The 26,775-nt window shown below is 35.4% G+C and overlaps 7 protein-coding genes, 1 long non-coding RNA gene and 2 pseudogenes across 15 annotated transcripts; 6 read left to right on the forward strand and 4 right to left on the reverse strand.

Moving 5' to 3' along the window:
• The first annotated feature begins 283 nt into the window (after positions 1-283).
• Positions 284-4,453, forward strand: LOC104754162 (cysteine-rich repeat secretory protein 8 pseudogene; annotated as a pseudogene).
• Positions 537-1,030, reverse strand: LOC104753026 (defensin-like protein 278). The gene is made up of 2 exons (XM_019238323.2): positions 900-1,030; positions 537-805 (listed from the first exon to the last, which is right to left on the reverse strand). Exons 1-2 carry the CDS (start codon positions 952-954, stop codon positions 645-647), a joined length of 216 nt encoding a protein of 71 aa, XP_019093868.1. The 5' UTR covers positions 955-1,030; the 3' UTR covers positions 537-644.
• Positions 4,454-5,928: 1,475 nt separating the features above from the next.
• On the reverse strand, positions 5,929-6,706 carry LOC147926127 (uncharacterized). Its single transcript, XR_015583732.1, has 2 exons — positions 6,384-6,706; positions 5,929-6,298 (listed from the first exon to the last, which is right to left on the reverse strand). It is a non-coding gene; the product is annotated as an uncharacterized LOC147926127 (long non-coding RNA).
• A 3,402-nt stretch (positions 6,707-10,108) lies between these two features.
• LOC104703979 (putative cysteine-rich repeat secretory protein 6) lies at positions 10,109-11,212 on the forward strand. Its single transcript, XM_010420080.2, has 2 exons — positions 10,109-10,890; positions 10,989-11,212. The coding sequence occupies exons 1-2, from the start codon at positions 10,125-10,127 to the stop codon at positions 11,048-11,050; spliced, it is 828 nt and encodes a 275-aa protein (XP_010418382.2). The 5' UTR covers positions 10,109-10,124; the 3' UTR covers positions 11,051-11,212.
• Positions 11,213-12,526: 1,314 nt separating this feature from the next.
• Positions 12,527-14,013, forward strand: LOC147926128 (Receptor-like protein kinase-related family protein). The gene is made up of 2 exons (XM_087493385.1): positions 12,527-13,350; positions 13,726-14,013. Exons 1-2 carry the CDS (start codon positions 12,573-12,575, stop codon positions 13,794-13,796), a joined length of 849 nt encoding a protein of 282 aa, XP_087349511.1. The 5' UTR covers positions 12,527-12,572; the 3' UTR covers positions 13,797-14,013.
• A 527-nt stretch (positions 14,014-14,540) lies between these two features.
• Positions 14,541-15,918, forward strand: LOC147926129 (cysteine-rich repeat secretory protein 4). The gene is made up of 2 exons (XM_087490547.1): positions 14,541-15,498; positions 15,637-15,918. Exons 1-2 carry the CDS (start codon positions 14,586-14,588, stop codon positions 15,708-15,710), a joined length of 987 nt encoding a protein of 328 aa, XP_087346673.1. The 5' UTR covers positions 14,541-14,585; the 3' UTR covers positions 15,711-15,918.
• An 879-nt stretch (positions 15,919-16,797) lies between these two features.
• On the forward strand, positions 16,798-18,143 carry LOC104753031 (cysteine-rich repeat secretory protein 4-like). Its single transcript, XM_010475303.2, has 2 exons — positions 16,798-17,736; positions 17,864-18,143. Exons 1-2 carry the CDS (start codon positions 16,848-16,850, stop codon positions 17,932-17,934), a joined length of 960 nt encoding a protein of 319 aa, XP_010473605.2. The 5' UTR covers positions 16,798-16,847; the 3' UTR covers positions 17,935-18,143.
• A 632-nt stretch (positions 18,144-18,775) lies between these two features.
• Positions 18,776-21,038, reverse strand: LOC104753032 (uncharacterized). 8 transcript variants are annotated; one of them, XM_010475306.3, is made up of 7 exons: positions 20,675-21,038; positions 20,496-20,588; positions 20,314-20,394; positions 20,067-20,198; positions 19,382-19,603; positions 19,197-19,289; positions 18,776-19,084 (listed from the first exon to the last, which is right to left on the reverse strand). In XM_010475306.3, exons 1-7 carry the CDS (start codon positions 20,900-20,902, stop codon positions 18,923-18,925), a joined length of 1,011 nt encoding a protein of 336 aa, XP_010473608.1. In that variant the 5' UTR covers positions 20,903-21,038; the 3' UTR covers positions 18,776-18,922. The 8 variants fall into 8 exon arrangements, 7 of the variants coding, with proteins under 7 accessions (XP_010473608.1, XP_087348587.1, XP_087348589.1 ...); XM_087492461.1 differs by having other exon boundaries at positions 20,496-20,585; positions 20,675-21,025; XM_087492463.1 differs by having other exon boundaries at positions 20,300-20,394; positions 20,675-21,022.
• Positions 21,039-24,182: 3,144 nt separating this feature from the next.
• Positions 24,183-24,734, reverse strand: LOC147926130 (uncharacterized). Its single transcript, XM_087492870.1, has one exon. It carries the CDS (start codon positions 24,732-24,734, stop codon positions 24,183-24,185), a length of 552 nt encoding a protein of 183 aa, XP_087348996.1.
• Positions 24,735-25,021: 287 nt separating this feature from the next.
• LOC104754164 (uncharacterized) lies at positions 25,022-26,586 on the forward strand (annotated as a pseudogene).
• The last annotated feature ends 189 nt before the right edge of the window (positions 26,587-26,775 follow it).

The following is a 26,775-nucleotide window of genomic DNA, read 5'->3' on the forward strand; positions in this document are numbered from 1 at the left end:
AAAAGCTATCTTCCTTGTACTTTAAATTCCTATCTCCTCTGTTTTGTCAAACAACATAGAACAAAATGGCAAGAACTGAAATTGCACTCACTACTCCTCTGTTTTACTTCATTTCTTCTCTTTGTTATCTCACCAAACCATGTCTCACAACCTGAACACATGTTTACTTTTTGCAATCCTACCAACAACTTCACACTAACCACTTAATACGAATCAAACGCTTACTGAAAAAGGAGTATGAAACGCTTACTGGAAAAGGAGAAGGAAACGTTTTGAGTATGAAATGGCAAACATGATACAGCTAGTATGTATGGTGTCTTACGGCATATGACGACATTATATGCATTGATTCACCGTAAGATACCATACCCAATATGTTTCATGTTTCTTCTTCTTTCTTCTTCATGACTCGAAGAAGTAATTTCTTTCTATATCTTTCATATTAAATAATACAGCTGAGTTATATAGTTCTACGGTTTAAAGTCTAGCGATTTTGCGTCTTGTGAATATGCAATTACGAAATTAAGTAGACGAACAAGGAAACATAATTTTATTTCATTCTTTTTGGTGGAATCCAATGCAAAAGATACTGAATCAGAAACGTAAGGATTTTAGAGACTATGTGTGGAGGAGGGTACTTTTATCTAGCAACAATTAGGATTTCCTGGTACGCATTGACAAGTATGAAATATGCAGTTGTGGATTGGACCTTTGCAATATTTAGCACAGTCTTCATTGGTATTGCATGTTATAGGCTTCAATATATCGTTTGTGCTCTCTTGCATCCTCGCGCTCATCACCACACCTATATGTACATATACACACCAAACTCATTATTCACTCATTATTTTCACAACATTTATAAATAATAATTTTTTTTATAATAGGAGATTACGAACAAGAGGTAAGGAGAAGAACAAAGAAGAAGATGGTGAACGTGAATGAGCTTTTCATGTTTCTTGCTGCAAAGTCTAGACGGCCGAGTGTTTGGAAAAGAAACAAAGACTTGTACAATATTGTGTGTTATGATGTGTTATATTATTCCATTGATCTCAAGTTTCAACGTTCATTTATATCCAAATTTCTAGGGAGAGAGTTTAAGGATTAAAAGTCAACCTTAGCTATTTTGATATTTGACTGAACAAATATTACTATATGTATCAACACCAATAAATCTATCTATTAAGCATGGAATTAATAGGGACATATATTGTATAAACACCTAATTAATTTATCAGTTTTATAAACACCTAAATTTATCCAATAAAATATATCAAAATAAACTAATATTGGGAGTCACAAATAATTAAGAGAGCCAAAATTACACAACAAAACGTACGACGTAAGTCAGTCCCATCAAATAAATTATTAGGCAGTTCAAAAAAAAAAACACTATGTGATTGTTTTTTTTTTTTTTTGGTCAAACACTATGTGATTGTTGTAACGGGTATCTGTAACGGTAACTTTTTAATTTCTGTTCTTTATATTTGTTTGAGCAATTTTTTTATTCGATCTCTCATCTTCTTTGAAAAACCCTAATTTTTCGAAAGCAAAACAAACCACCAGCTTGTTCTTTTTCTTTTTCTTTGTAGTCTCTGTTCTTCTTGAGAAAGCTCTGTTCTGCTTATACTCACTCTATATATGTTCATTAGCACGTCGAACTCGTGTGTGTGGTGTGTTAAAAAAAATGTTCATTAACACGTCTAGGACTATAAACTAATCATGATTGGTACTTCATATTTGTGTTCCTAACTTCCTATGATATGTGTTAGCATCTAAAAATTAAGATAATCCGTATGTTGGTTCTTAGAATGATATATCCACGTCGTTTTCGTGGAACTCTAGGCAATTGAATTGGATGATCTTCATAAAAACAAATCATGGTGACTTTTATTTTAAGAAGTACAAATATATATTTGTCAAAACATATATATTTGTTAATGTCAAAAAATATATACACATATTTTTCTAAACTTTTTTTTGAAATTATAGAGTTCAGGAGAAATATTAGAGACTACATGGTTAAGAGCACCAAAAAGAAACAAAAAAAAAATAATTTTCTAAATAAGTTTTACATATAAATATCATGACCAAAAATTTGCTTTGACTAGGATAGAAACATAGAAAAGGAGAACTAAATCATGATCTACATATAAATATCATGACCAAAACTTTGTTTTAACCAAGTGTCTTTAGCTGTTAATTAGGTCTTAAACAAAATTTTAACTCAAAACTAACGTCTGAATACAAAACAAACAAAATTTACCTCTAAAAGATATCAACTAAATGCAAACTACCACGCAAAACTGAGTCTGTTTCCACATCGACATCATGTACATGAACAGAAAAAACACCGGAGATAATAGCCAACATTGTTTAGTTAAATTTAGACAATAACAGACGGTATATAATAAAATTATAGGGAGAAAGTATACAAACCAGTGTGATTTACTGCTTCTTTCATTAAGCGCTGTAGCACCTACGGTTCTATTCATTAATCCAATATTCATCAGCTCAAGCACATCTTCAGTTGATCTCACACAATGCATGCTTGCATCAGGGACTGCTAGCCCATTTGGTAAAGCGGTATTCCAAATCCCTAACGTAATCTGGGAAAATGAGGTTCAATATGTTTGGGTAATGACTAATCAGTAAACTTTCCTAATGACAATGGTAGGAATCTCAGTTCTTTTTTTGTTTTTTTTTTTAATCGCCTGAGTGAATGTTTGATGGGTTTTTTTTAGCTAAAGGAACTCTTATATGTGCTGTCGATGCTTATTTGGATGCTAGAGCTTCATGTATTGATTTGTGATCTCTAACTAGGAGACCACTTATTATATATATCTAGATCTTCAACGGATGCAATGCAAATATCTCTACTCCATATATTAACAGAAAAAATACATCTAAATATAATAAATTTAAGTTGAATTCTCAACTAAATGAATTTTTAAGTAATTTATTTTAATTTTTATAATATGATTATTGTCATAATTTTTTTGTAAATACCACAGCAATTTTTTAATCGCCAAGAGTTTGTGCTGTTTGTGAACAGGCATGACTTTGACTCTTGGAATTTTCTTTTTTTTTATGCATCAAATATTAATTTGTCTTCTAAAATTGAATAGAACAAGTCCATGTTTTGTTTCATACGCTAACGAAGCATAATATTGTGATAACTTTATGATTTTTTCATAATCCCAACTTTCAGGAACAAGTAATAAAAGATGATGTTTGTTGTTCAGATATTTGAATTGAACTCTTATTGATGAAATCATCTGACTGTTCATCTAAAAAAATAAAAATATATATATGTTCTCCCTCTGAATTGGTATAGGACGTTACATATTTGAATGAAATTAAAAATAAAAGAAGATTTTTCCCTATATAAATGGCTAGGTTCTGCTCCGTTTTGTCCTACCTTCACAAACAAGAAAGAACCAAAAATGGCAATTTTCATCAGTATACACTGCTCCTTTGTTTTGCTTCTTTTTCTTATTTTCTCTCTTTTCTCACCAAACCATGTCTCAGCCTCAACACATGCACACTTTCTGTGACGACAAATTATCCGACAACTTCACACAAACCAGCTCATACAAATCAAACCGTGAAACCCTACTTTCTTCTCTCCGTGACCGTTCCTCCCTCGGAACTTATTCTAACGCCACAATCGGTCTTAGCCCCGACACAGTCCATGGCATGTTCCTCTGTCGAGGAGACCTCACCAAAACATCTTGTTCGGACTGTGTCAAGACGGCAACCCTAGAAATCACTAAAAATAACTGCACTTATAGAAAAACTGCTATAATATACTACGAGGAGTGTATGGTTCGATACTCCAACGTTTCCTTCTTCACCCTCGTAGAAGACGGGCCTTACGTCGTTAAATACCCTGTCGCTTTTTTTCCTACTTCTCTTTTTAGTTCGTTCCAAAAAACGTTATCCACCAAGTTAGAGCAACTAATTATCCTCACATCATCAAAGTCTTCTTTGTCTTCTTCTACGCCTTATTACGTGAAGGATAAATCACGCGTGAATGACTTTGAGGGCTCGTATACGTTAGACACAATGGTTCAGTGTAGTCCTGATCTTGATCCAGCAAATTGCAGCGCCTGCTTGAGACTTGCAGCCCAAAGTGTCTCAGGCTGTTGTACCAATGCTCGTTGGGCTCACTTCTATCTTCCTAAATGTTTTTTGAAGTATGATACAACCGGTTTGCCAAGTTCTCAGTCACCAAGCGGCGCATCGTCTATTAACGTTATGAAAGGTTTATATCATTCATAATCAAATCTAACTATGAGGAAGATAACAGAATGAGGAACTAAAACGTTTATGTATTGTTTTGGCTTTTCTTTGTATTGCAGGAAACGAAATTTTTAGGAGGATTTTCATTACAGCCATGACAACTTCGGTGTTAGCACTCGTGAGCTATGACTATGATCCAATCCAATGATTATAAATATTCGTATTTAATGTGTGTGACGTGTGATATGTTATTTATATATATTCTTGTCTAATAGACTAATAGGAAAGAAATATTTGGGAGATTGCTTTAAAAATAGCAGTTTAGGTGTTTGCACTTGTGTGATATTTTTTTTTTTTGACTCAACAACTTTCTATTAACCAAAAGTATTACAACCAAATCAAATACGCATTACATTCACCTCTAAAGATTTGGACCACAAAACAAATGCAATAGTTGATCAAGTACAACCCTGGAACACTAGCTGGATCCAACGCTACCTAATCGAGAACCATTGCATTTTTTAACCACAACGAGATAGATAACACACCACAACTCGGAGTGAAATCATCTCTTAAACCACCTAAATTGACCTAATGACACGAAAACAAATATTAACACAGAGAAAGCCAAAACTAATACTGAAGAGCAAATCAAAACCAAGCTATGAGCTCCTCATGATCAGCGTGTAGAACTTGACCCAATAGCATCAACACCCAGAAACGCATCAACAGAAAAGTTAGGAATTCCCGGCTTTCAATGTTTCGGTCCTAAACCTAAAACGGACAATACATCCGACTGAACCGACCAAGAGACAAGCACAACCAGCAAGAGCTAAAGCTTTTCCATACTAATCATACTAGACCAGAATGCTTAACGATTCAAGATAAGAGATTGAAGTACAAAGTAACATATCATCACCTCCCGGTGCCTATCCAGATTGGCCATATCTCAGCTGCTTTGTTATCTCGCTACTTGGTCGGAAAGACACCAGAAGTTGAGGAAACTCTCAAGAGACCGTCGGCTTTGTGGGCATCCGCAAATCTCGGTCACCGACACACCTTGAAGTCTCCTCGACAACCTGAAGACGCTAAGACCCGACTCGACCAAGAACCTCCGAACAGCTAGCTTCTCCGGCGAAAGGATGGAGAAAGCGGACGGTCACAATCCAAATCACAGATCCGATTCCCCGAAACTGCAAGGAAAGACGCCCAGAGCAGCTACGAACCACCACAGTCACTGAAAGGCGAGCCGAGATCTCGTCTTCCACCACACCGGCACGGTGCTTCAGTGGACTGCTCCTTAGCATGCCGGAGAGGAAGAGAAACGGGTCACCTTTGGCTTCATCACACTACAAACCTGCAACGATATTCAACGTTTATTTTTTTATACAAGAACATGGAGTTCAACTAAAATAATACTCGTTATATAAAGATTCAACCTCTGAATTGGTCTAACCACGTTATATGTGGACAATCACGGATTTGAATGAATTTAAATTTTTTTTATATAAACCTATATGTCCTCTGTTTTGTTCTTTTCATAGAGTCATAACAAAAGAAAAATGACAAGAATCATTAAACAATTTGTTGTCGCTCTCTTCTTCTTATTGTCTCTCGGAGCCATGTCCCAACCTTCTCAAAATCTCACCGATTGTAACAAAGAACCCGACGCTTATCAATCAATTCACTTCCACTGTTTTAACTTTATATCATAGTTCATACAAAAGCCATTACAAACGAGCAAGTTAGTGGAGTAGCCACTTGATTCAAAAGCGGAAACAAACTATTACAAAAGAAAGCTAATTATAACCAAAAGAAGCTGATCTTGAGAAGCTTCGTCTTTAACTGATCTTCCATAAGGCTCTCCTTTAACTGATCTTCGTCTTTAACTGCGGTTTATTTATCTCTTGATCTGGAATAAATAATGATGTAACGAGGATTGCTCTCCTTGTCTTCACTGCGGTTTTGTTGTTGACCTCTGCGTCCTTGGGACTGTCATGAGACAGGATTAATTGTGCTTGCTTCAGTAGGAGTAGCTTGTTCTTTATTGAGGCTTGCGTAGTGAAGAAAGAGTCGTTAGCTAAATGGGTTCTAACGGCTATTTATTCTGCAATAATCAGAATGATTAAAAAGTTTACCTTAAACAATAGTGTGATGGATGAACCAGTCTGGATGACTTAAAAATTGCTTGCAAGCTTCATTACTGAAATGCTTCATGCCCATACTCACAACACTTCCATAGATGTTGTTGAAACAACCTATGGCTACTGAATGTGACTTCTGATGCATCTCCAGCAATCTAACGATTGTTCCCATCGGCAAAGTCGAAAAGCTCAAAAGTATATCGACGAAATTTTTACCGGATTCAGCGAATACAACTTTGTTCTTCTCTTCATCTATGAGTAGTTTCAAGTTTATCACCGAGCTCTCCAAATCACCTGACATGTTTCGATTACAGAATCTGCATTGAATAATACATTTCAAAATCAATCAATTGAGATAGTACCCCAAAATCAGAGCCATGATTGAGAGACAAAATTAGCATTGAAACAGTTAAAAAGGTAAGATCTTTACAAAAAACAAAAAAAACAATCTTTGATCTGATAGATTTATGAACAGAAGCTAAAACGAACAAGGCGGTTTCTGTTTATATGTGCTAAAAATCACAATAAGAGTTAACAATTGACAGAAACATAAGACTAATGTCGCAAAACAAGAACGGGTTTGTTTCGGTTAGAGACAGAGGAGGAAGCAAACAGATCAATTCGTGGGGAAAAAAAAAAACATGCGGGTTGTAAGATTCTCGAGAAAATCCAAGAGTGAAAGAGGGAAACGAAAGATTGTACCTTTTTAGCTAAATATCTTCCTCTTTGGGGACAGTGATTTTGGGAATTCTCTTCTCTCGATATAGGCAGTTTTAGGGTTTCTAAACACTCGAGCGGGAACATATATACAATAAGAGGTTTTCTATTGTTAATAAACCGGCGTAATTGAAAAAATGGTTTAACTTAAACCGTTATATTGAAGATACCAGAGTGACCATGATGTTTTTAACAAGATTGATAGATTAAAATATTCTTCTTAAACCGCTCTCATTGCTCTCATTTGTAGATTTATTAGCATTTTAATATATCTATATTTTTTTAACTTTTAAATCCATTTAAAACAAAAACAAAAAACTTTTCTTTTTTAATAATAAGAATTTGAATGCTAAATGAACTTTTAACAATGCGAAAACAGATTGAACTTATGGAATCTCTAACAGTCAATGACTATGTCAAATGACGGGATCCAAAATCTAGTTAGTTCTCACATCATTTTGTTGATTTAGCATTCTAATATATTTTGTATATTTTTAAAAACCACAAAAATCTATGAAAATAACTTATTTACAAATCATAATAGGAACTTGAATGCTAAATTAACATAACAATGTGAATACAAATTAGACTTATGGAATCTCTAATGATCAATGACTAGGTCGAATGACAGGATCCAAAATCCGCTTAGTTTCATATCGTATTGCAAATTTTAATTCAAGTTTACATTATGATTTGTAAATAAGTTTTTCATATATTTTAGAAATAATGGTGGTTTATAATAATAATAATAATAATAATAATAATAATAAATAAAAAAAATCTAGGGAAAAGAATATTAGGGACAAAAATTAAATTAAAGATGGGATAGAAATTGACCTCAGTATTTTCATGGGGTTGCAAGGAGAGAAGTAGTGGATTTGGGAACCCGAGATTTGAGGAAGGAGATTGTTGTAATTGTAAGTTGTAATTGTACTATGGAAGAGTACCCATGTCATGTCATAAGGACGGCCTCTTGGCGCAGTTATTAGAGTAGACTAGGAAGATTTCGAATTCTTGATTCCACCGTAGAATAAGGAACTAGGTTAGCTAGTTGTGCTTTTGACTTTACAGTTTACACCAAATCAGCTTTTGAATCCATCACCATCACCACCATCATCATCATCTCATTCATTCACGTTTTTCTGTAAAAGAAAAACCTGAGATTAAATCAGTCATAAAACACATAATATTCAGAACTAATTACTAAGATCTACACATGTTTCCAACAAATTAAATTATCAGAGAGAAGTTTAATGTTATTAGTAAAAAAAAAAAAAAAAAACTCACCGTACGTAGCAAGAACAGGGGAGGCTTAAGGATTCGGTAAAAATAAGGAGAAGGTTCGTCATTGAACTGGAGACACGACGTGAAGCAGGCTGAGATGATGACCCCAAACGTACTTGTGGAAACCCTAAGGCTGAGGCTGAGATGATGACCCCAAACTGGAGACACGACGTCATTGCAGTCGCAGAATCCATTACTTAAAACGAATCGTTATGCAAATATAAGAAACAGGAATATATATCATTGTTACGAATTGGAAGAAGTAGGCATATGTAAGAGAGGATTGATTCTATGCGGACGACGAAAGAATATGGAAGAGAGGATCAGAGATTAGAAAGAAGATGGTACCGTGTTTGTAGTCTGCTGTAGAGATGAGAAAACAGAGAGAATACGAACGACGATGGTAGAGTATAAAGAGGAAACAAGTCCCGGTCTCGTTGATATAAATTACTCAACGCACACCTCCCTTGCTTAGAATAAGGTAATATCTGTTGTTACCGTTGTGATCAGTTTCCTTTTATTTATTTATTTACTTATATATGTAATAAAAGTAGTATTGTTTTGCATAATAATAATAAGGGCACAGTAATATCATTGTTACCGTTACTAATAACAAATTAAAAAGTAAAGGAAACAAGTGAACCCAAAAAATTACTCAACGCAACTCTCTTACTTTTTTAAAAAAAAAGGTAATTGTTTTGTTACCGATGTAGTTTTAAAAAAAAATGGAAAACTTAACAGTTACTTTTGGAATTAAATGGAAATTCACTAATTAAAGCTACTTGAGAAAATATTACATAATTAATGTTAATAAATATTTATTATCAAACTACAAGCGAAAGTAGAACCGACAAATATAATACTAAATTGTTTATAAAACTTTCGTTTTTACGTTCGAAAAAGGAGTCAACGAGAGGAAGTAATGTTTGTGTGGGTTCTCTCATTGGGCCATTAACTTAATTAGGCCCAAACTGAAAGTGATTTTGATGATTAACTGACTCTGGTTAAAATTTCCTTTCTTTTCAATATTATATTTTATTGTTGTTATTTAATTACTTTTTTATGGTTTGAATTATAGTTGAAAGAAATATAATATTTAAACGTTATTAAAATCAAAGTAAAATCTTATACATTAAAATCTTTTTAATATTTTGGAAAATTAACTCTCATGTTCAATCTCATAATATTTCTTTACTAATACTATGTCATCTTTAGTGAATCACTTTGGTTTATATATTTTTCTTTACTAAAGATAATATATTTTTGATTTTCAATTTTAATTTTTAAAAGATATTATACATGATATCGTATACAATATTTAAATATGTTCTCTAACTAGAATTGATTTTTGTTTAAAAATAAAAATGTTGAAAAATAAATCTAATAAAGATTAATAGCTAATTACATATATGTGTGATGCGTTACTCCTTCTATTTCGCCAAGAGCTCTAGACAAGATTTTGTAAAACTTTTATCTTTTGCCTTCATCACACTTAACAAACCTGGAGTTATATACAAAACATTTCTTTTTAACGTTTCTTTTTATACAAAACATGGAGTTCAACTAAAATAATACTACTAATTATATAAAGATTCAACCTCTGAATTGGTCTAACCACGTTATATGTGGACATCACGGATTTGAATGAATTTTAAATAATAAGGTATATTCTTTCTTTATATAAACCTAATGTCCTATGTTTTGTTCTTTTCGTTAAGTCATAACAAAAGAAAAATGACAAGAATCATCGAACACTTGGTTGTCGCTCTGTTTTGCTTCTTCTTATTCTCTCTCGGAGCCATGTCCCAGCCTTTTCAAAATCTAACCGATTGCAACAAAGAACCCGATGCATATCAATCGAACCGCAACACCGTCCTTTCCACTCTTCGCAACCGTTCCACCCTCGGAAGCTATTATGCCAACGCCACGGCCGGTCTTACACCAAACACAGTCTATGGCATGTTCCTATGCATAGGAAACATAAGCAAAACATCTTGTTCAGACTGTGTCCATTCCGCAACGTCGGGAATCGCTGAAACCTGTGAGTCTCATGACAGCTCTTTCATATTCTCTGGCGACTGTATGGTTCGGTACTCGGACGTTTCGTTCTACTCGCTCGTAGAAGCTTCACCTAGCACCTCTAGTTACGCTCCGATCAATTCTTCGGATTCTCCCAAATTTTTCAACAAAACACTTCCTGGAAAAATAGACGAGCTTGTCCTCAAAGTACCGTCGTCTTCTTCGTCACCTATTCCATATTTTGTGGAAGATCAAGAACACGTGTCTCAACTGGAGGGTTCGTATGATATAGAGGCAATGGCCCAGTGTAGTCCTGATCTTGATCCAAGAAACTGCACCGTGTGCTTGGAACTTGTAGTTCAACAATTCTCCGAGTGTTGCAGCCAATCTCGTTGGGCTCGTATCTTATTTCCTAAATGTCTGCTCAGGTATAACATCTCCGCTTTGCAACTGAACAAAACGAGTCTTGGAGTTAGAAAAGGTGAGCCACAGTACATATATCATTTAAGTTATCATTTACTATAGTTATGTGATATGGCTTTGAATTGGTTTTTTTTGGCTCTTTTTTTTTTTTTACAGGAGATGATATATTTGGGAGAACGCTTCTTGCAATCATGATAGCTTTACTAATGGGTTTATGATCAAATCTAGCGATTGTAACTACTGTTTTATATTTGCGTTCTCTATTTGGGTGATAATAAGATCATAACCAGAGTAAACCGACGTTGACTTGTTGATCAAAGAATGAATGAAGAAGTTCTCCTCTGTTAGTGGGATTGTCTCCCACTAAGTCATGTTCCATAGTATTTTATCGCAGATTTGCTGTCATGGCAGCTTTCTATATATGTCAGTTAACACGTCTGGGACTATAAACTAATCATGGGTTGGTACTTGGTACTTCATATATGTGTCCCTATGATATGTGTGTTAGCATCTAAAAATTAATATAATCCGTACGTTGGTTCTTGATCGAAGTCAACGTAATAGTATGATATATCCATTTTGTGGAACTTGAGGCAATTGAATTGGATGATCTTCATAAAAACAAATTATGTTGACTTTATTTTAAGAAGTAAAAATATATATTTGTCAAAACATGTATATTTGTTAATGTCAAAAAAAATATTTATACATATTTCTCTAAACTTTTTTTTTTTTTGAAATTATAGAGTTCAGGAGAAATATCAGTGACTACATGGTTAAGAGCACCAAAAAGAAACAAAAAAAATATATCTAAATAAATTTTACATAAAAATATCAGCTCCTGCAAAATTTCACAGATTCTATGTCATCTAAATAACTACCATAGGTGATCAATGTTAACAAATACTATCTATCAAATCAACCTGCAAATGCTTTCTTTTTTCTCCCATCTCTGAGATTTTCTACCACTGTTTTTCTAGGAGTTCTTGACTAATTGACCTAGCTAATAAGTATAAATAAAAAAGAATTTTTGTCAACAAAGTACAAGATTAGTTCAAATGAGTCAATTAGAGGGAAAATCATTTACATAGGTAATTAAATGCGAATTGATATTTTTCTAATTTGCTTAATGAAAAATTGAAAGTATTATAATTTATTTTGGTTACTCGTGATGTAAATTTAGATACTTAAGCTTTGTCTTTTTTATCGTTTTATTTGTTATTTAATACAAATTATAAGAATTGTTACATAAACGATTCTACCGCTGACAATTTTTATATATATGATCCTAGTACATCTACTACATACTACAAACTGTAAAAGTATTATTAATCAACTTTTGGTAAAACCATTAGACAAAAAACTTCTAGAGATTAAAAAAAACTCATGTTTTCTTATTACCCACAATTAATTAAAAGATAATAACCTAAGAACAAGTCTTGCGTGTAACGTAGCTTTCAGAAAACCAAATTATCAACTTTATCTTTTACCTTACTTAAAAGACTTGTAAAGATAATCAACGTTTTCTATACAAGAATAAAGATTAATTCAACTAAAATAATAATTATTTATATATGGATTCAACCTCAGAATTGGTCAACAACGTTTATATGTGAACATTTGATAAATAATTTTTAATAACAATGTGAGACAATTATTTTCTCTATATAATAGCTTTATGTATTTGCTCTGTTTTGTTCTTTCTCATAAGTCATAATAATCAAGAAAGAACACACAAAAATGACGAGAATCAATGCACACTTTGCTGCTGCTTCGTTTTGGTTCTTCCTATTCTCTCTCCGAGCCATGTCCCAACCTACTCAAATGCGTATGGATTGCACCGAATTCAACAACGTCACTCGAACTAGCCCTTATCTTTCAAATCGTGACACGGTCCTCTCCACTCTTCGCAACCGTTCCTCCCTCGGAAGCTATTCAAACGCCACGGCCGGTCTTAGCCCAAACACAATCTATGGCATGTTCCTTTGCAGAGGAGACCTAAACAGAACATCTTGTTCAGAGTGTGTCAATGCCACAACGTTAGAAATCTATGAATCCTGCTTTTATCGTAAAACAGCTTTGGTAATCTCTAACGAGTGTATAGTTCGGTACTCGAACACTTCTTTCTTCACGCTCGTAGAGGATGTTCCTAATACCGCTAGATACTCTCCGGACAGTTCTTTGGATTCTCCGCAATTTTTCAATCGAACACTTCCTGAAAAACTAGACGAACTTATCCTCAGAGCATCCTTGTCTTCGTCGTTACCAGTTCCATATTTTGTGGAGGATAGAGAACATGTGACTCAGTTGGAAGGTTCGTATGATTTACATGCAATGGTCCAGTGTAGTCCTGATCTTGATCCAAGAAACTGCACCGTCTGCTTGAACCTTGCGGTCCAAAGACTCTCGGAGTGTTGCAGCCATGCTCTGTTTGTTCGGATCTTCTTTACTAAATGTCTAATCACGTACGAAATCTCCGCTTTGCAACCGAACATAACGAGTCTTGGCGTTACAGAAGGTGAGTCGCAGTATCTATCATTTAATTGATAATTTATACACCATTGGATTTTGTACTATGATTTGAGATTTTGCGATGGACTAATCCGGTCAGGTTCGGTTTGAATTAGTCCGTTCTTGAGGTCATGCTGATACGTGTATATATGTAGTTATCTGACAAATACCAAAAAGAAATGATGAAATTGGTTGTACATGGACTAGACCAGAATTGTCCCAGTTTTTTAAAGTATGAAAAATGGTATGTTCCATCTTGACCGAATTAAACCGGGTTGACCTGAAGATTTTAGGTCCACCGTAACCAACCTATCTGCCTACAATCCAATTATCAAGAATAAACAACTAAAACATGTTTTGGCTCTTTTTGTGGTTTTTACAGGAAATGGAATATTTGGGGGCACGTTTATTGCAATCATGACAACTTTGGTGTTACCACTAATGGTTTTATGATCAAATGTAGTGATGATTTAAGGATAGTGACTACTGGTTTATATTGGTGTTCTCTTAATTTGGTTGACGTGCCATCTGTTGTGTTCTCGACTTCTAATAAAAGTTAAAAATAAATAAACATTTGTATATTTATATGTTTGGTTTCAACTTTCAGTGTTATCGGTTGGTAATATAATGTATTCGTATCAAAATAAATAAAGTATATTCATTTCGAATTTTTTAGACTATGTATGTATCCGTTTTGAGTCAGGGAATGATGCAAATTGGAAAATGTATACCTCATAAATTTGTTTTTAAAAAATTGTAAATATAATTTCGGACTTGATTTCACGTTGATACTTTTTAACTATATTGATCGGACCAAAATCTAAACATATCTTGTTTTCTGTTATATCCGACTGTAACTAATATCCTAATACTTATCTCTGCATCAAACATGCCTTCCAAATTGTAAGACTAATTAGAGTCTTCTTAAACCAATAAAAGAAATCGAAAGTCTTCCTAATCAAGTCTTATGTTTTGCTTCCGACAGTAATATAACAAACGTGTCAGCTTCAATAATTCTGTATTATTCCTTAAACAAGTCTTTCATCTAGTTTAAATATTACATAATCCATAAAGTTTACATTTTATACAACAACATGGCCTCAACTATCACCTAATTAAGAGTATTAAAAGAATTTTCCTAGTCAAATAGTATATAAAATACATCTTTTTAATTTATAAGTCTGTCTACTATAAATTTTCTTCATTAATCTCTCATAATTCATAAACAAGAGAGAACAAACAATGGCAACAATGATCCAAAGTCTCTCTTCTCTCTTTTGCTTTCTCTCACTTTTATCTCTTCTCTTCTCTACAAGCCAAACCATATCCCAATCTGACCACATCCACATGAGCACCTTCTGCAACCAATTCTCCGACAACTTCACACAAGCCAGCGCATACGAGACGAACCGCGATATTGTACTCACCTCTCTTCGTCTCCGTTCCTCTCTCGCGACCTATTCCAATGCAACGACCGGTATTACTCCCGACATAGTCCGTGGTATGTTCCTCTGTAGGGGAGACATCTCGTTGTCATCTTGTTCAGACTGTGTTCAAACCGCAGCCCTAGAAATCTCAAGAAACTGTACTCATCAAAAAGAAGCTTTCATTTTCTACGAAGAGTGTATGGTACGTTACTCGGATTCACCCTTCTTCTCCCTCGTAGACGAGAGACCTTACATCATTAGGTACTCATTGAGTTATGCTCCTAACTTGGATCGGTTCCCACAAACGCTCTCCGATAAAATGGATGAGCTGATCATCAATGCAACTTCTTCCCCATCATTGTCATCAACACCGTATTTCGTGGAGGATGAAGTACGTGTGAAACAATTCGAGGGTTCGTTTGATTTAGATTCACTTGCCCAGTGCAGCCCTGATCTTGATCCAACAAACTGCACAACGTGTCTGAAACTTGCGGTCAAAGAAATGTTGGATTGTTGCAACCAGTCTCGCTGGGCTCAGATCTTTACTCCTAAATGTCTCTTGAGGTACGAAGCTACCGCTTTGTCGTCACCACCTCCACCATCTCCATCACCTCCACCACCTTCTCCGCCACTTTTTCCTCCATCGCTACTGCCTCCATTAGTACCCTCTCCGCCCCTTTTCATGCGGCCGAGTTTTGGCGGGTCATTTTCTATTAACGCTATAAAAGGTAAGCATATAATGTATTATACACATCATCTTCATACAGTATGTACGTAAACTATTTTGTTGTACTAATCTAGTTATGAAGAAGAGACTATTTAGAGTAAAACTACTAATCAGATCAACTTCTTTTCTTGTCTTGCAGGAAACGAAATATTTGGGAGAATTTTTATTGCGGTCATGACAGCTTATGTTTTAACACTTATTGGTGTAATGTAAAGAAGACCTTATTCTTGTTGTGTGAAGAGTGTGATGTGTTTCCTTCCTTGTCTCATAAGACACAAACCCCCCCTAAACTTTTGTTAATTTTTTTTTTTTTAGTTTATATTTTTGTCGATTTTGATATTTAATTTAAATGGATTTGTCAAAATCACAATTGTATGGATTGACAGAGATTAAAAGAAATTGGAGTTTCATACCACAACTATCATCCATAGATTTCATATGGTTGAGATGTTAAAGTACATTTTTTTTTGGGCAAACAGATATTTGAAGGGAGACATGGCTGCAGCTACGGAAATGTCATGATAAAAAAGACTGGGTGACAGGGATTTAGTTCTCGCAAGCGACACCAAAATACTCTTTCATTGCCTGGTTAGCCACATTGAATAGGCTCTCCACAGGTGACCGTATGCAATCCTGGGGAGGAAATTTCACCACATCATGTGTTCTCTGCTCGTGCTCTCTAGAAACAAGGAACCATCTGTTTTTCTCCTGTCAGTTCTCAACAGAAATTTGGACAGGCCTAACATCAAATCTTCTACTCAACAGATTTTCAATATCATGGGACCACATCCTCTCTCTACTCACGGACGCCACGCAAACCCCTGTCACTTTATACCTCTTGCGCTACACTTTTCAGGCCACAGTCCACACTATCTGGAAGGAAAGAAATGGCAGAAGAAAAGGAGAAGGCCAAACCCCTGCCCCCTTTTTATCAAACTCCTAGACCGGCATGTCAGAGACAGACTGCTCTCCATCTACACTCAAGGAAACGGCAAATACACGGCTGCAATGGAACAATGGCTCGCTTCAAGATAATTTTTTCTTTTCTCATTGTCTTTAGTCTCAGATAGATAAAATCTCAAACAATTTCAAACACTCAACACAAAGCAGATGTAAAAAGTTTTTTTCGAATAAATTTTACATTTTATTCAAAAAAAAAAAAAAAAAAAAACAGATATTGAAGTACAATAAAGATAACATTTTATATACGAAATGATACGACCTCAACGATCAATTTTAAATAACAAGGCATTTGTATAGTCAAAGATTATAATGCATCTTTTAATCGATCTCTCTGCTATAAATTTTCTTCTTGTTTTCTCTCAAATAATTCATAAACAAGAACAAATAATGGCAACAGTGATAAAGAGTCTCTCTTCTCTCTTTTGCTTTCTCTCTATCTTAGCTCTTCTCTTCTCTACAAGCCAAATCATATCCCAACCTGAACACATGCGCACCTTCTGCAGCCAATTTTCCGACAACTTCACGCGAACCAGCTCTTACCGGACAAACCGCGAAACACTTCTCTCCTCTCTCCGTGACCGTTCCTCTCTAAGAACCTATTCCAACGCCACAACAGGTCTTAGCCCCAACACAGTCCGTGGCATGTTCCTCTGTAGAGGAGACATCACGAGAGAATCTTGTTCCGACTGTGTTCAAACCGCAACCCTAGAGATTTCTAGAAACTGCACTTATCAAAAAGAAGCGTTCATATTCTATGAAGAGTGTATGGTACGTTACTCGGATACTTCCTTCTTCACCCTCGTAGAAGACAGACCTTACATCATTAGATACTCTTTGAGTTCTGCTCCAAACACGGATCGGTTCGGACAAACGCTTTCGGATAAAATGGATGAGCTTATCATCAGAGCATCTTCTTCATCATCGTCGTCATCATCAACACCATATTTCGTTGAGGATCAAGAACGTGTCACACAATTCGAGGGTTCATATGATTTAGATTCAATTGTTCAGTGTAGTCCCGATCTTGATTCAGGAAACTGCACCGTGTGTCTGAAACTTGCGGTCCAAGAAATCTTGGATTGTTGCAGCCGGTCTCGTTGGGCTCAGATCTTTACTCCTAAATGTCTCTTGAGGTATGAAGCTTCCGCTTTGGCATCACCGCCTCCACCGTCTCCGCCACCTTCTCCTCCATCGCTAGTGCCGTCTCCGCCGCTTTTCACGCGGCCACAAAACATACCGAGTTTTAGCGGATCAACTTCTACTACAGTTATAAGAGGTAAGCATACACATTATATATCATATTTTTATACGTACGTAACCATTTTGTTGCACCAAATCTAGTTATCAAGTAGAGAATATATATAGAGTAAATAATCAGTTTGACTTTTTTTCTTGTCTTGTAGGAAAAGAAATATTTGGGAGATTTTTTATTGCGGTGATGACAGCTTATGTCTTAGCACTTTTGGGTGTATGAATGTAAAGATTGCTTTATAATACTCGTATTTAGAAGTGTGAAGTGTAATGTTCTTGTCTATTAAGATCCAAACCCACTAACGTTATGTTATTATTTGTGCTTCAGTATGTTTCCTGTTGATTTCTGATGTTTAATTATGAATGGATTTGTCAAAAAAAAAAATTGTATGGATTGAATGATAAAAGAATTGAAGTTTCGTGTATATATCATCCATCTTCTTCTTTGTTTTTTCCCTAATATTTTTCGTTGTCGAAATGGTCTTGTATATGTTTTCCTAATCTTGAGATTGTTCCAAGAATTATAAATCTTGTGTAAATATGTCAGTTTTCATTTGAATTTATTTAAACTGTTTATCACAATAAACATTTAGGAAATTATGCATGTCACTATAATAAACCGACTTTGTTTTCTTAATCCCAATTCAAATATCTACGAATTTCAGTGGTCAACTCTTTTTTGGTGACGATTTGTGCCTGTCAACTCTTTAATTAAGTTAAATGTATGTAAATGAATGTCAACTTTCAGAATCATAATACAAAATGGCAAAATTTCGAAAGAGGGGTCATCTAGTACATCATTCATGACTTAGGTAATTACAATAGTACTTTCAAATTTTTTACAAATGAGTATTATTTTACTATACTAATTAAATCCTCATAGTTTTTTTTTGTTAATTTATCTTGTTAACTAACCATACGTCAAGTCAACACTGAACTTACGAAAATAAGTTTTCTTCCATATCTTCTATGTCCGTGTGCAGCTCCCCGAACCTAAGTATGTACATCAGACCGTACATTTCCTTATGCTTTGTCTACGAGTTAGGAATCTTAAGAAGTCACTCGAAGCAAAACTTGTGATCTAATTCCAACAGCCAATACTGTCTTCTCTTCAAAGTAAGTTCGATCAATTTTACAATAAAAATTACTTGACAAGTGAAAATTCTGAGTTCTTTGGGTAAAAAAGCCCCCGGTTTTATTCACCTTAGTGTTCAAATAATTTCACCAGGAGGCAGCTCTGCAAGCTTCGCTTGAGTACCAAGCACACGTTCCATATCAAACCGAACCTCGATATTCCGAATGCTATATCCCACCACCATTAACCAATACAACAATTTCGCCAGGTCCGCTGCACTTGTCTCTGTCACTTCTGTCTGTGTAACCACCAAAACGTTGATACCAGTCAAATCACATCACACTATATATATAACAAAACACAACTCAAACAAGTGTTTCAGCTGAAGAAGTTATTATTAGAGAACGAACCTTCATTTGGTTTGGGTCTGACACAGCTAGAAGCCGCTTGACAAATGTATTCATGGCCACGGCAACATCTTCGCCTGCAGTGCTTGTAAGCTCCTACAAAATTCAAAAGTATTGCAACTGAGAAAAGCATTGGAATAATATTTTGATGATAATAAACTTAAAAACTAATATATGAATTCTCATGCCTTAAGATTTTGGGGTTCAAGAGATTTTAGATATTCCAAAATCTCGTTTTGCTGATTCGCAGATTTTCTCCCCACCAGACGGTTGAGTTCTTCAATCTCTGCTTCTAAAAGCTCGATATACTTTTTCGCATCAATTTTCTCAGGACCAGAAATGTTATTCCACCTGATCACTTCCCCTGAAACGTTCTTTTGAGTTCCAGGTGCATAGTCTTCATCACCCCCCTGGCTTAATCAAAATAGACAACCACTGTCACATACAATTTGATACATCAAAATCAAACACACGCATATTAAGCAGCTTTATTCAAGTCACCAAAAGAACTACACAGCATGGAAACGAGAACTCTCTTAACTCTCAACTACTTCCAAAACTAAAAAATGCGAGAGACAAAACCAGAATAATCAAAGCTCGCTCTGCCTAAACTTAATATGAACATGTTGTTAGCTCTCTAGCTAACCGACTCAACAATAGTTGTTGAGCTGTTAACGCAGCCACAATCCACCACAAGTTTCATGGGATAATAATGCTTCTAGACTAGCTTAACACAAGGCTTATCAACAGAGAAGAAGCAGAAGTGTCAAAATCGAAGCAACCAGTGAACAAACTCGCATCAGCATTTTTACAGAACTACAAACCAAGTGAAATCCTCCAGAAAACAGAAGCTATAAACCTGAAAATGTTCACCTTTAGATCACGTGGCTCAGGAAGAGCAACCTGCTCCAAACTTTGTTGCAATTCAAGACGATATTGAGCGTTTCTGAACATATACCCAGTCATCAATACACTCATCATCAGCTGTGCAAGGTTCTCAGCAACCTATAAAACCCATACATACATAATACGCAAATTCAACACACAAGTAACAAAAACCACAGGACACACAACTTGCGAAATAAAATAAAAAACGTATCGCTTACATAAAAGCACTCACAGATGTGACAGTAACCGCAAAAAACTGCGGAGGCAACGTTCCAATCATATTCGTCACAGTTTGTCTCATTGCTTCAACCACCTAATCGAAACCAACATAGAATCAATGAAAAGCTCCAACCTTTTTTACAAAAAAAAATTGAGTCTTTGGAGATGATGAAGCAGAGTGAGTGAGTGAGTTACATGTTTAGGGGCACGTTTAACGAACATCTCCATGAACTCAGGCTTCACATTCTGAACATACTCCACTAATATATCTCTCCTGCTTTTGGGCTGCTGCTCAAAACCAATTTATCGATTCAGATTAGAGTCTAACATCAATCAAATCGAATGCTGAACCAAATTTCAATTTTGCAATTTACCCGAGTGCCATTTGGAGGCGTGGATGAATCTGCAGATGAATCAGAAGAAGAAGAACCATAAGCTTTAACTCTCACAACCATCAAATTCCCACTTCCGCTACTACTCTTCAACGGGAAGCTCACAGAGGAAGAAGTAGTATAGAGATTAGGTTCACGGTTGACTAAAAAAGACGAAGAGGGTCGAGATAGTGATTGCAAGAGCGAGAATTGCATCGATAACGAACACATCTTCCCAAAGATTCAAACCCTAGTTTTTGGGGGTTTTATCTTGTTTGATTTGGTTCGCTACTGTGTTACTACTTTGTACGCTCTTTTGCTTTTTGTTCCTTATCTTCCCAAATTTGATTCATTGTGCAAACAGAGTAATTAACCAGTTAATCATCGCATAATTAACCAAACCGGTTTGGTTTTTTAGTGTTGAACTTGAAACCTTCATAAACACTTTCTCTTAACTTACGTAGAGAACCGGTCTCAGAATCGTTTAGATCGAACCGGTTTTAAAATATGTCGGATCGAACCGGTTGTGATTTTACGATATTATTATATAAAGTTGGATTTCGAAAGTTAGCCATTAACAAGATTTTAACATGTGTCAAGTTATCAATTTGAGATTTTGACATGTGTAAATATTTAACTGCAAGAATTTGATTACAACAAAAAGAAATATTTTGTTTTAAAAAATATTAATAAAGTAAATATATAATTATAAAAAAATTCAGAATTTAGAAAAAAACAAAGTTTTTTTAAATAATTATAAGGAGATTATATATATATATATATATATATATATATTTCATAAAATTCGAAATTATAATATTATTTATTTATTTTTAATTTTAAGTGATTAATTATTAAAAAATAGAAAAAATGATTAAGGAAAATATAATTTTAATTATTAATTCTAAATTTTGTACTCACTTCTACATAATCAAAGATCGCCTTATATTTAAATAATATATTCAAAAACATTGTTTTCAACTTTGTTTAATTAGGAATATATTTTAATGGGAAGTTCTTATTTTCTTAAGCCAAAAATTTCTACTACTTTCTCTTTTTTCTGTTGGAAATAGGTAAGATCAATATGTTAACCAAAAAAAATTAATATATGAATCTTCTTTTTCTAATACTGTATTTTAAAATTTATTGTAGTATTTTTAGATTGTTTTAATTTATATTTTAATCTTTGAATGATTTGAGAGTCATATATTAACATGCTTATAATTTCCTATTGCTTCTTTCATTATGCCAAATTAATTTTCTTTCAATTTCTCAACCTTGATTGGTTGGTCATAAACCCTTTTTTTTTTTTGCAAACATAATTGTTACCATTATTCATTCAATCTTAAAGGGAGATAACGAATAGAAGCTCATCAACCTAATGAATTGATAAAATAAGCTAATCAAACACAAGCGTACAACAAACATAGATAGATAGATTGAAAAAAAAAATCGTTGTTGATAGATCCATAGGAGCTCAAAGACTCTGACACCCTGGTTTGCGGAAATGTTTAAAATAATTGATTTAGCCACATACGTCACCAAAATGCACTTATTTTTTCAGTCAAGGGTCTTGAGAGAACTTCATAATGGGTGACCTTTCTGGAAGTGATTGTCGAAATTGTGCGAGTGAGGACAAAACACAAGAAAATCTCATTTGTTGATTTGTAAGATCGGTAATCAAGTTTTTAAAGACTTCCAGACGTAACAAACCGGTCATCGAATATGGGATGGTCCACAAGCCGGGAATAGATGTAGGGTCCACTTGGGAAGGTGGGCCCGTGGACTGAGAGTAGACATGGGCTCACTAAATAATGTGGCGGTTGAAGCGTTACAGATACAAAGGCTACATCATGGTGTGTCAAAGACACTTCCACGAATACATTGAAAAATTTAGCATTAGTTACTATCAAAAGATTTTGTGACGATTGAAAAAGGTTTTTACGTTTATTGGTCGTCAGAGCAAGCTATTTTGAGATAGCAAAAAGACGTGAACATTTTCTCTCCACACAGGATGAGGGCAGAGCCGAGGTTCTCTCTATGGTGGAGAAGGTTGGACACAAGGTTATTTACCCAACAGAGGAAGGTGGGGGAGGTTGGACGCAAGGTAATCTCTCCAAGGGAGTTGGACGCAAAGTTCTCTGCATAAGGGATGAGGGCGGAGCCGAAGTTTTTTCCATGGCGGTCATATATTATTGTGATGATACATCATTGATTAGTATATTATATTATCTATAAACACATTAAGCCAAGTATTTTACTTTCACTTTGGCATAGTTACTATCACAAATACATTGGGAAATTTAACATTAGTTACTATCAAAAGATTTTTTTGTGAAATTAGAAAATTGTTTTTACTTTCATTGGTTGTCGGAACAAGCCATTTTGAGATAGCAAAAAGACGTGAACATATTTTCTCCACATAGGAGGAGGGCAGAGCCGAGGTTCTCCCTATGGTAAAGAAGGTTGGACACAAAGTTATCTCCGCAAGGGAAGGAGGAGGAGATTGGACGCAAGGTTATCTCTCAAAGGGAGAAAGGCGAAAGTTCTCTCCATGGTGGAGGAGGTTGGACACAAGGTTCTCTCCATAAGGGATGAAGGCGGAGCCGATGTTTTCTCCATGGTGGTCATACATTATTGTGATGATTCACCGTTGATTAGTATATTATGTAATATATTTTTTATTCAAAATGTTTTTTGAGCCAACAATTTTAGTAATTAAAAAACTATGCAGAAGTAAAAGTAATATATTTGGTTTAATGTGTTTATATAGACAGTTTCTAGATGGTGATAAATAATATTTTTTGTAACATACAAGAGTACATTTAGGTATAAAAAATATACTTTTAATAGTAACATACATAAAAGATTTGTAAATGAATATAAATGATTGTATTATAACAAAAATAAAATTTATATATAACATACAACAAATTTTAATAAATTTCATTTCATTTATAAAACTTTAAACCCGCACATCAGGCCAGTCCTCATCTAGTTTCATTAGGAGTTAGAAAGATGGAGAAGAAGAAAAGAAAAAAAAAAGGCGAAAAAACAAAAATCTTGGTTGCTACTTGCTAGGGTTTGGGGATTGGAAACTGTTACTGCTTCTACTAGATTGATCAGCACGGTCAGATTGATTCATATACGTTCAGCGAAGACACGTACGGTTCCAAAGAGTCTACCTTGTTTGATGAGCCAAGGAACTTTTTTTTTTTTTTTTTTTGAAAATTTGTGAAATTTCATTGAAGAAAAAGATTGTAGAAGACTACAATGTTGTTACACATATTAGGCCTTGCCAAAAAAAATTAGAAATACAAGGGCTAATTGAAGATTGCAAGAATGGAAAGTTCACTTGTTATATATGTCGCAACCATTGTCCCAAAAGGTCTCTGAAGTTTTTCCAATGACTCTTTGCAAGGATGGCGTCTCTGACTTGTCTATCTAGTATCTTGAACTGCACATGTGGTGGCGTGGAGTTGTTATTGTGCAAACGGTTATTCCTTTCATGCTACAGGGTGTAAATAACAGCCTGTGAAACGAGTCTCCTAAGCGTTTGAGTAGAGGAATTGTCTGATAGATTCAGCCAAGCCGAGAATGCTTCCCAAGTTTGAAACACAAAAGATCTATATCCTAGACGTTTTGTAACCTCTGCCCACAAGATCTCACTATAATCACACTGGAGGAAAAGATGATCTCTTGTTTTAGGGTACAACCCGCATATGCAACAAGCTGTGTCGATCTGCATTCCCCAGCTAGATAATCTAGCTCTTGTTGGGAGCCGGTTTAATTGAGTGATCCACAACAGAAACGCATGTCTCGGGATAGCTCCTTTGTACCATACTTGTTTTGACCATGGTACAATCTTTTGCCTGTATCTTCGAGCCTCCCAAGTTTTCTTTATGTTGAAGTTGCTTGAGCTTTCACCTTCAATTTTCCACCGGAAGGAGTCCAAGTCGTTCGTGGATGCTGGGAGCTGCACTGTTGTTAGGTGAATGTGCAGCTGCTCTGCTTGAGGTGATCGAGCTGGCCTTAGTCTCCATGACCTTTGAGAGCAGGCCATGTTTACAGACCAGTTTAGAGGAATCCCAGTTTGAGTCGGACCCGTTGGGCCCAGAAAATTGATGAGCGGTCCAAACGGTGTCGACCAATCATGCCAAAAGCCAAGGAACTTTTGTAGGAGAGGAGTTGAAACTGACAAGTGGGTATTATCATATCAAAACCTTAGATAATGCAATTGTTTTGTTCCATGACATGGTTAGATCTCGTCCTTTCCCATCTGTGATTGATTTCAATAAACTAATGGGTGTCATTGTCAGAATGAATCGTCCCGATGTTGTGATTTCTTTATATAGGAAGATTGAAATGCTACCTTGTAATATCTTCAGCTTCAATATTCTGATCAAATGTTTCTGCAGCTGTCATGAGTTGTCTTTTGGTCTGTCTACATTGGGAAAGATCATAAAACTTGGAGATAGGGAAATACAACACTTCTCCACGGGTTCTGTCTCGAAGATAGGGTTTCTGAAGCCGTATCTTTGTTTGATCATATGGTTGAAACGAGATTAACACCCAACGTCGTGACGTTTACCACACTGATGAAAGGTCTTTGCCGCGAGGGTCGAGTTCTTGAAGCAGTAGCTCTGCTTGGTCGTATGTTAGAAATTGGTCATGAACCTAACGCAATTACTTACGGAACAATTGTAAATGGAATGTGTAAGATGGGAGACATTGACTCTGCCTTGAATCTGCTAAGGAAGATGGATAAAAGCCACATCAAAGCAAATTTTGTACTCTATAATTCCATCATTGATCGTCTTTGCAAAGACGGACAACATAGCGATACTCAAAACCTTTTCACTGAAATGCGTGAGAAAGGCATTTTCCCCAATGTAGTTACCTACAACTGTATGATAGATGCTTTCTGTAGATCTGGTCGTTGGAGCGATGCTCAAAGATTGTTGCGTGATATGATTGAAAGGGGAATCAATCCTGATATTTTCACTTTCAATGCATTGATCAATGCATATGTCAAAGAAGGGAAGTTCATTGAGGCTCAAGAATTATACGAGGATATGCTCCGTAGTGGTTTAATTCCTAATACAATCACCTATAACTCAATGGTCGATGGGTTCTGTAAACATAACCGTCTAGATGATGCCAAACGCATGTTTGATTTGATGGCTAGCAAGGGCTGCTATCCTAACGTAGTCACTTTCAATAGTCTTATAGACGGATGTTGTAGAGCTAAGAGGGTAGATGATGGAATGAAACTTCTCCGCGAAATGTTGAGAAGAGGATTAGTTGCTGATACTATTTCTTACAACACTCTAATTCACGGGTTCTGTCGAGCGGGAAATCTTAAGATGGCCCAAGACCTTTTCCAGGAGATGATTTCTCAAGGTGTGTACCCTGATACCATTACTTGTAAAACTTTGCTGTATGGTTTCTGTGAAAATGGACAGCAAGAAGAGGCTTTGGAAATGTTTGAGGTTATCCAAAAGAGTAAGATTGATCTTGATACTGTTACTTATAACATCATCATCCATGGAATGTGCAAGGGTAACAAGGTGGACGAAGCATGGGACTTATTTTCTAGTCTCCCCATCGATAGTGTAGAGCCTGATGTTCAAACTTACAATACAATGATATATGGGTTTTGTATGAAAGGTACAATTTCAGAAGCAAATGCGTTATTCCGTAAAATGAAGGACAATTGACATGTACCATGTGACTGCACATATAATACACTAATTAAGGGATGCCTTAGAGCTGGTGAAATAGCTGCATCAGGTGAACTTGTAACGGAGATGCGAAGCAACGGGTTCAGTGGAGATGCATCCACCGTGAACATGGTTTCTGATATGATATCAGATGGTAGATTGGACAAGAGCTTTTTTGATATGCTGTCTTAGTGTTTTTTGGGAAGAGTGACTCTCTTGATCTAGTTTTATATGGTATGTCCTACTCACTTGTGCCTTGGTGCTTGTGTTCTTTTCTAATGATTCAATGAATCAATGTTATATGTTACATGCATGTGAGAGGATTTTGCAGAGGTTTCAGGTTCTGTGATTTCTCAATATGTTGGCTGTCAGTCCTCTTAA

Source organism: Camelina sativa, chromosome 16 (genome assembly GCF_030686135.1).
Source record: "Camelina sativa cultivar CO46 ecotype springtype chromosome 16, ASM3068613v1".
Classification (NCBI taxonomy): Eukaryota; Viridiplantae; Streptophyta; class Magnoliopsida; order Brassicales; family Brassicaceae; genus Camelina; species Camelina sativa.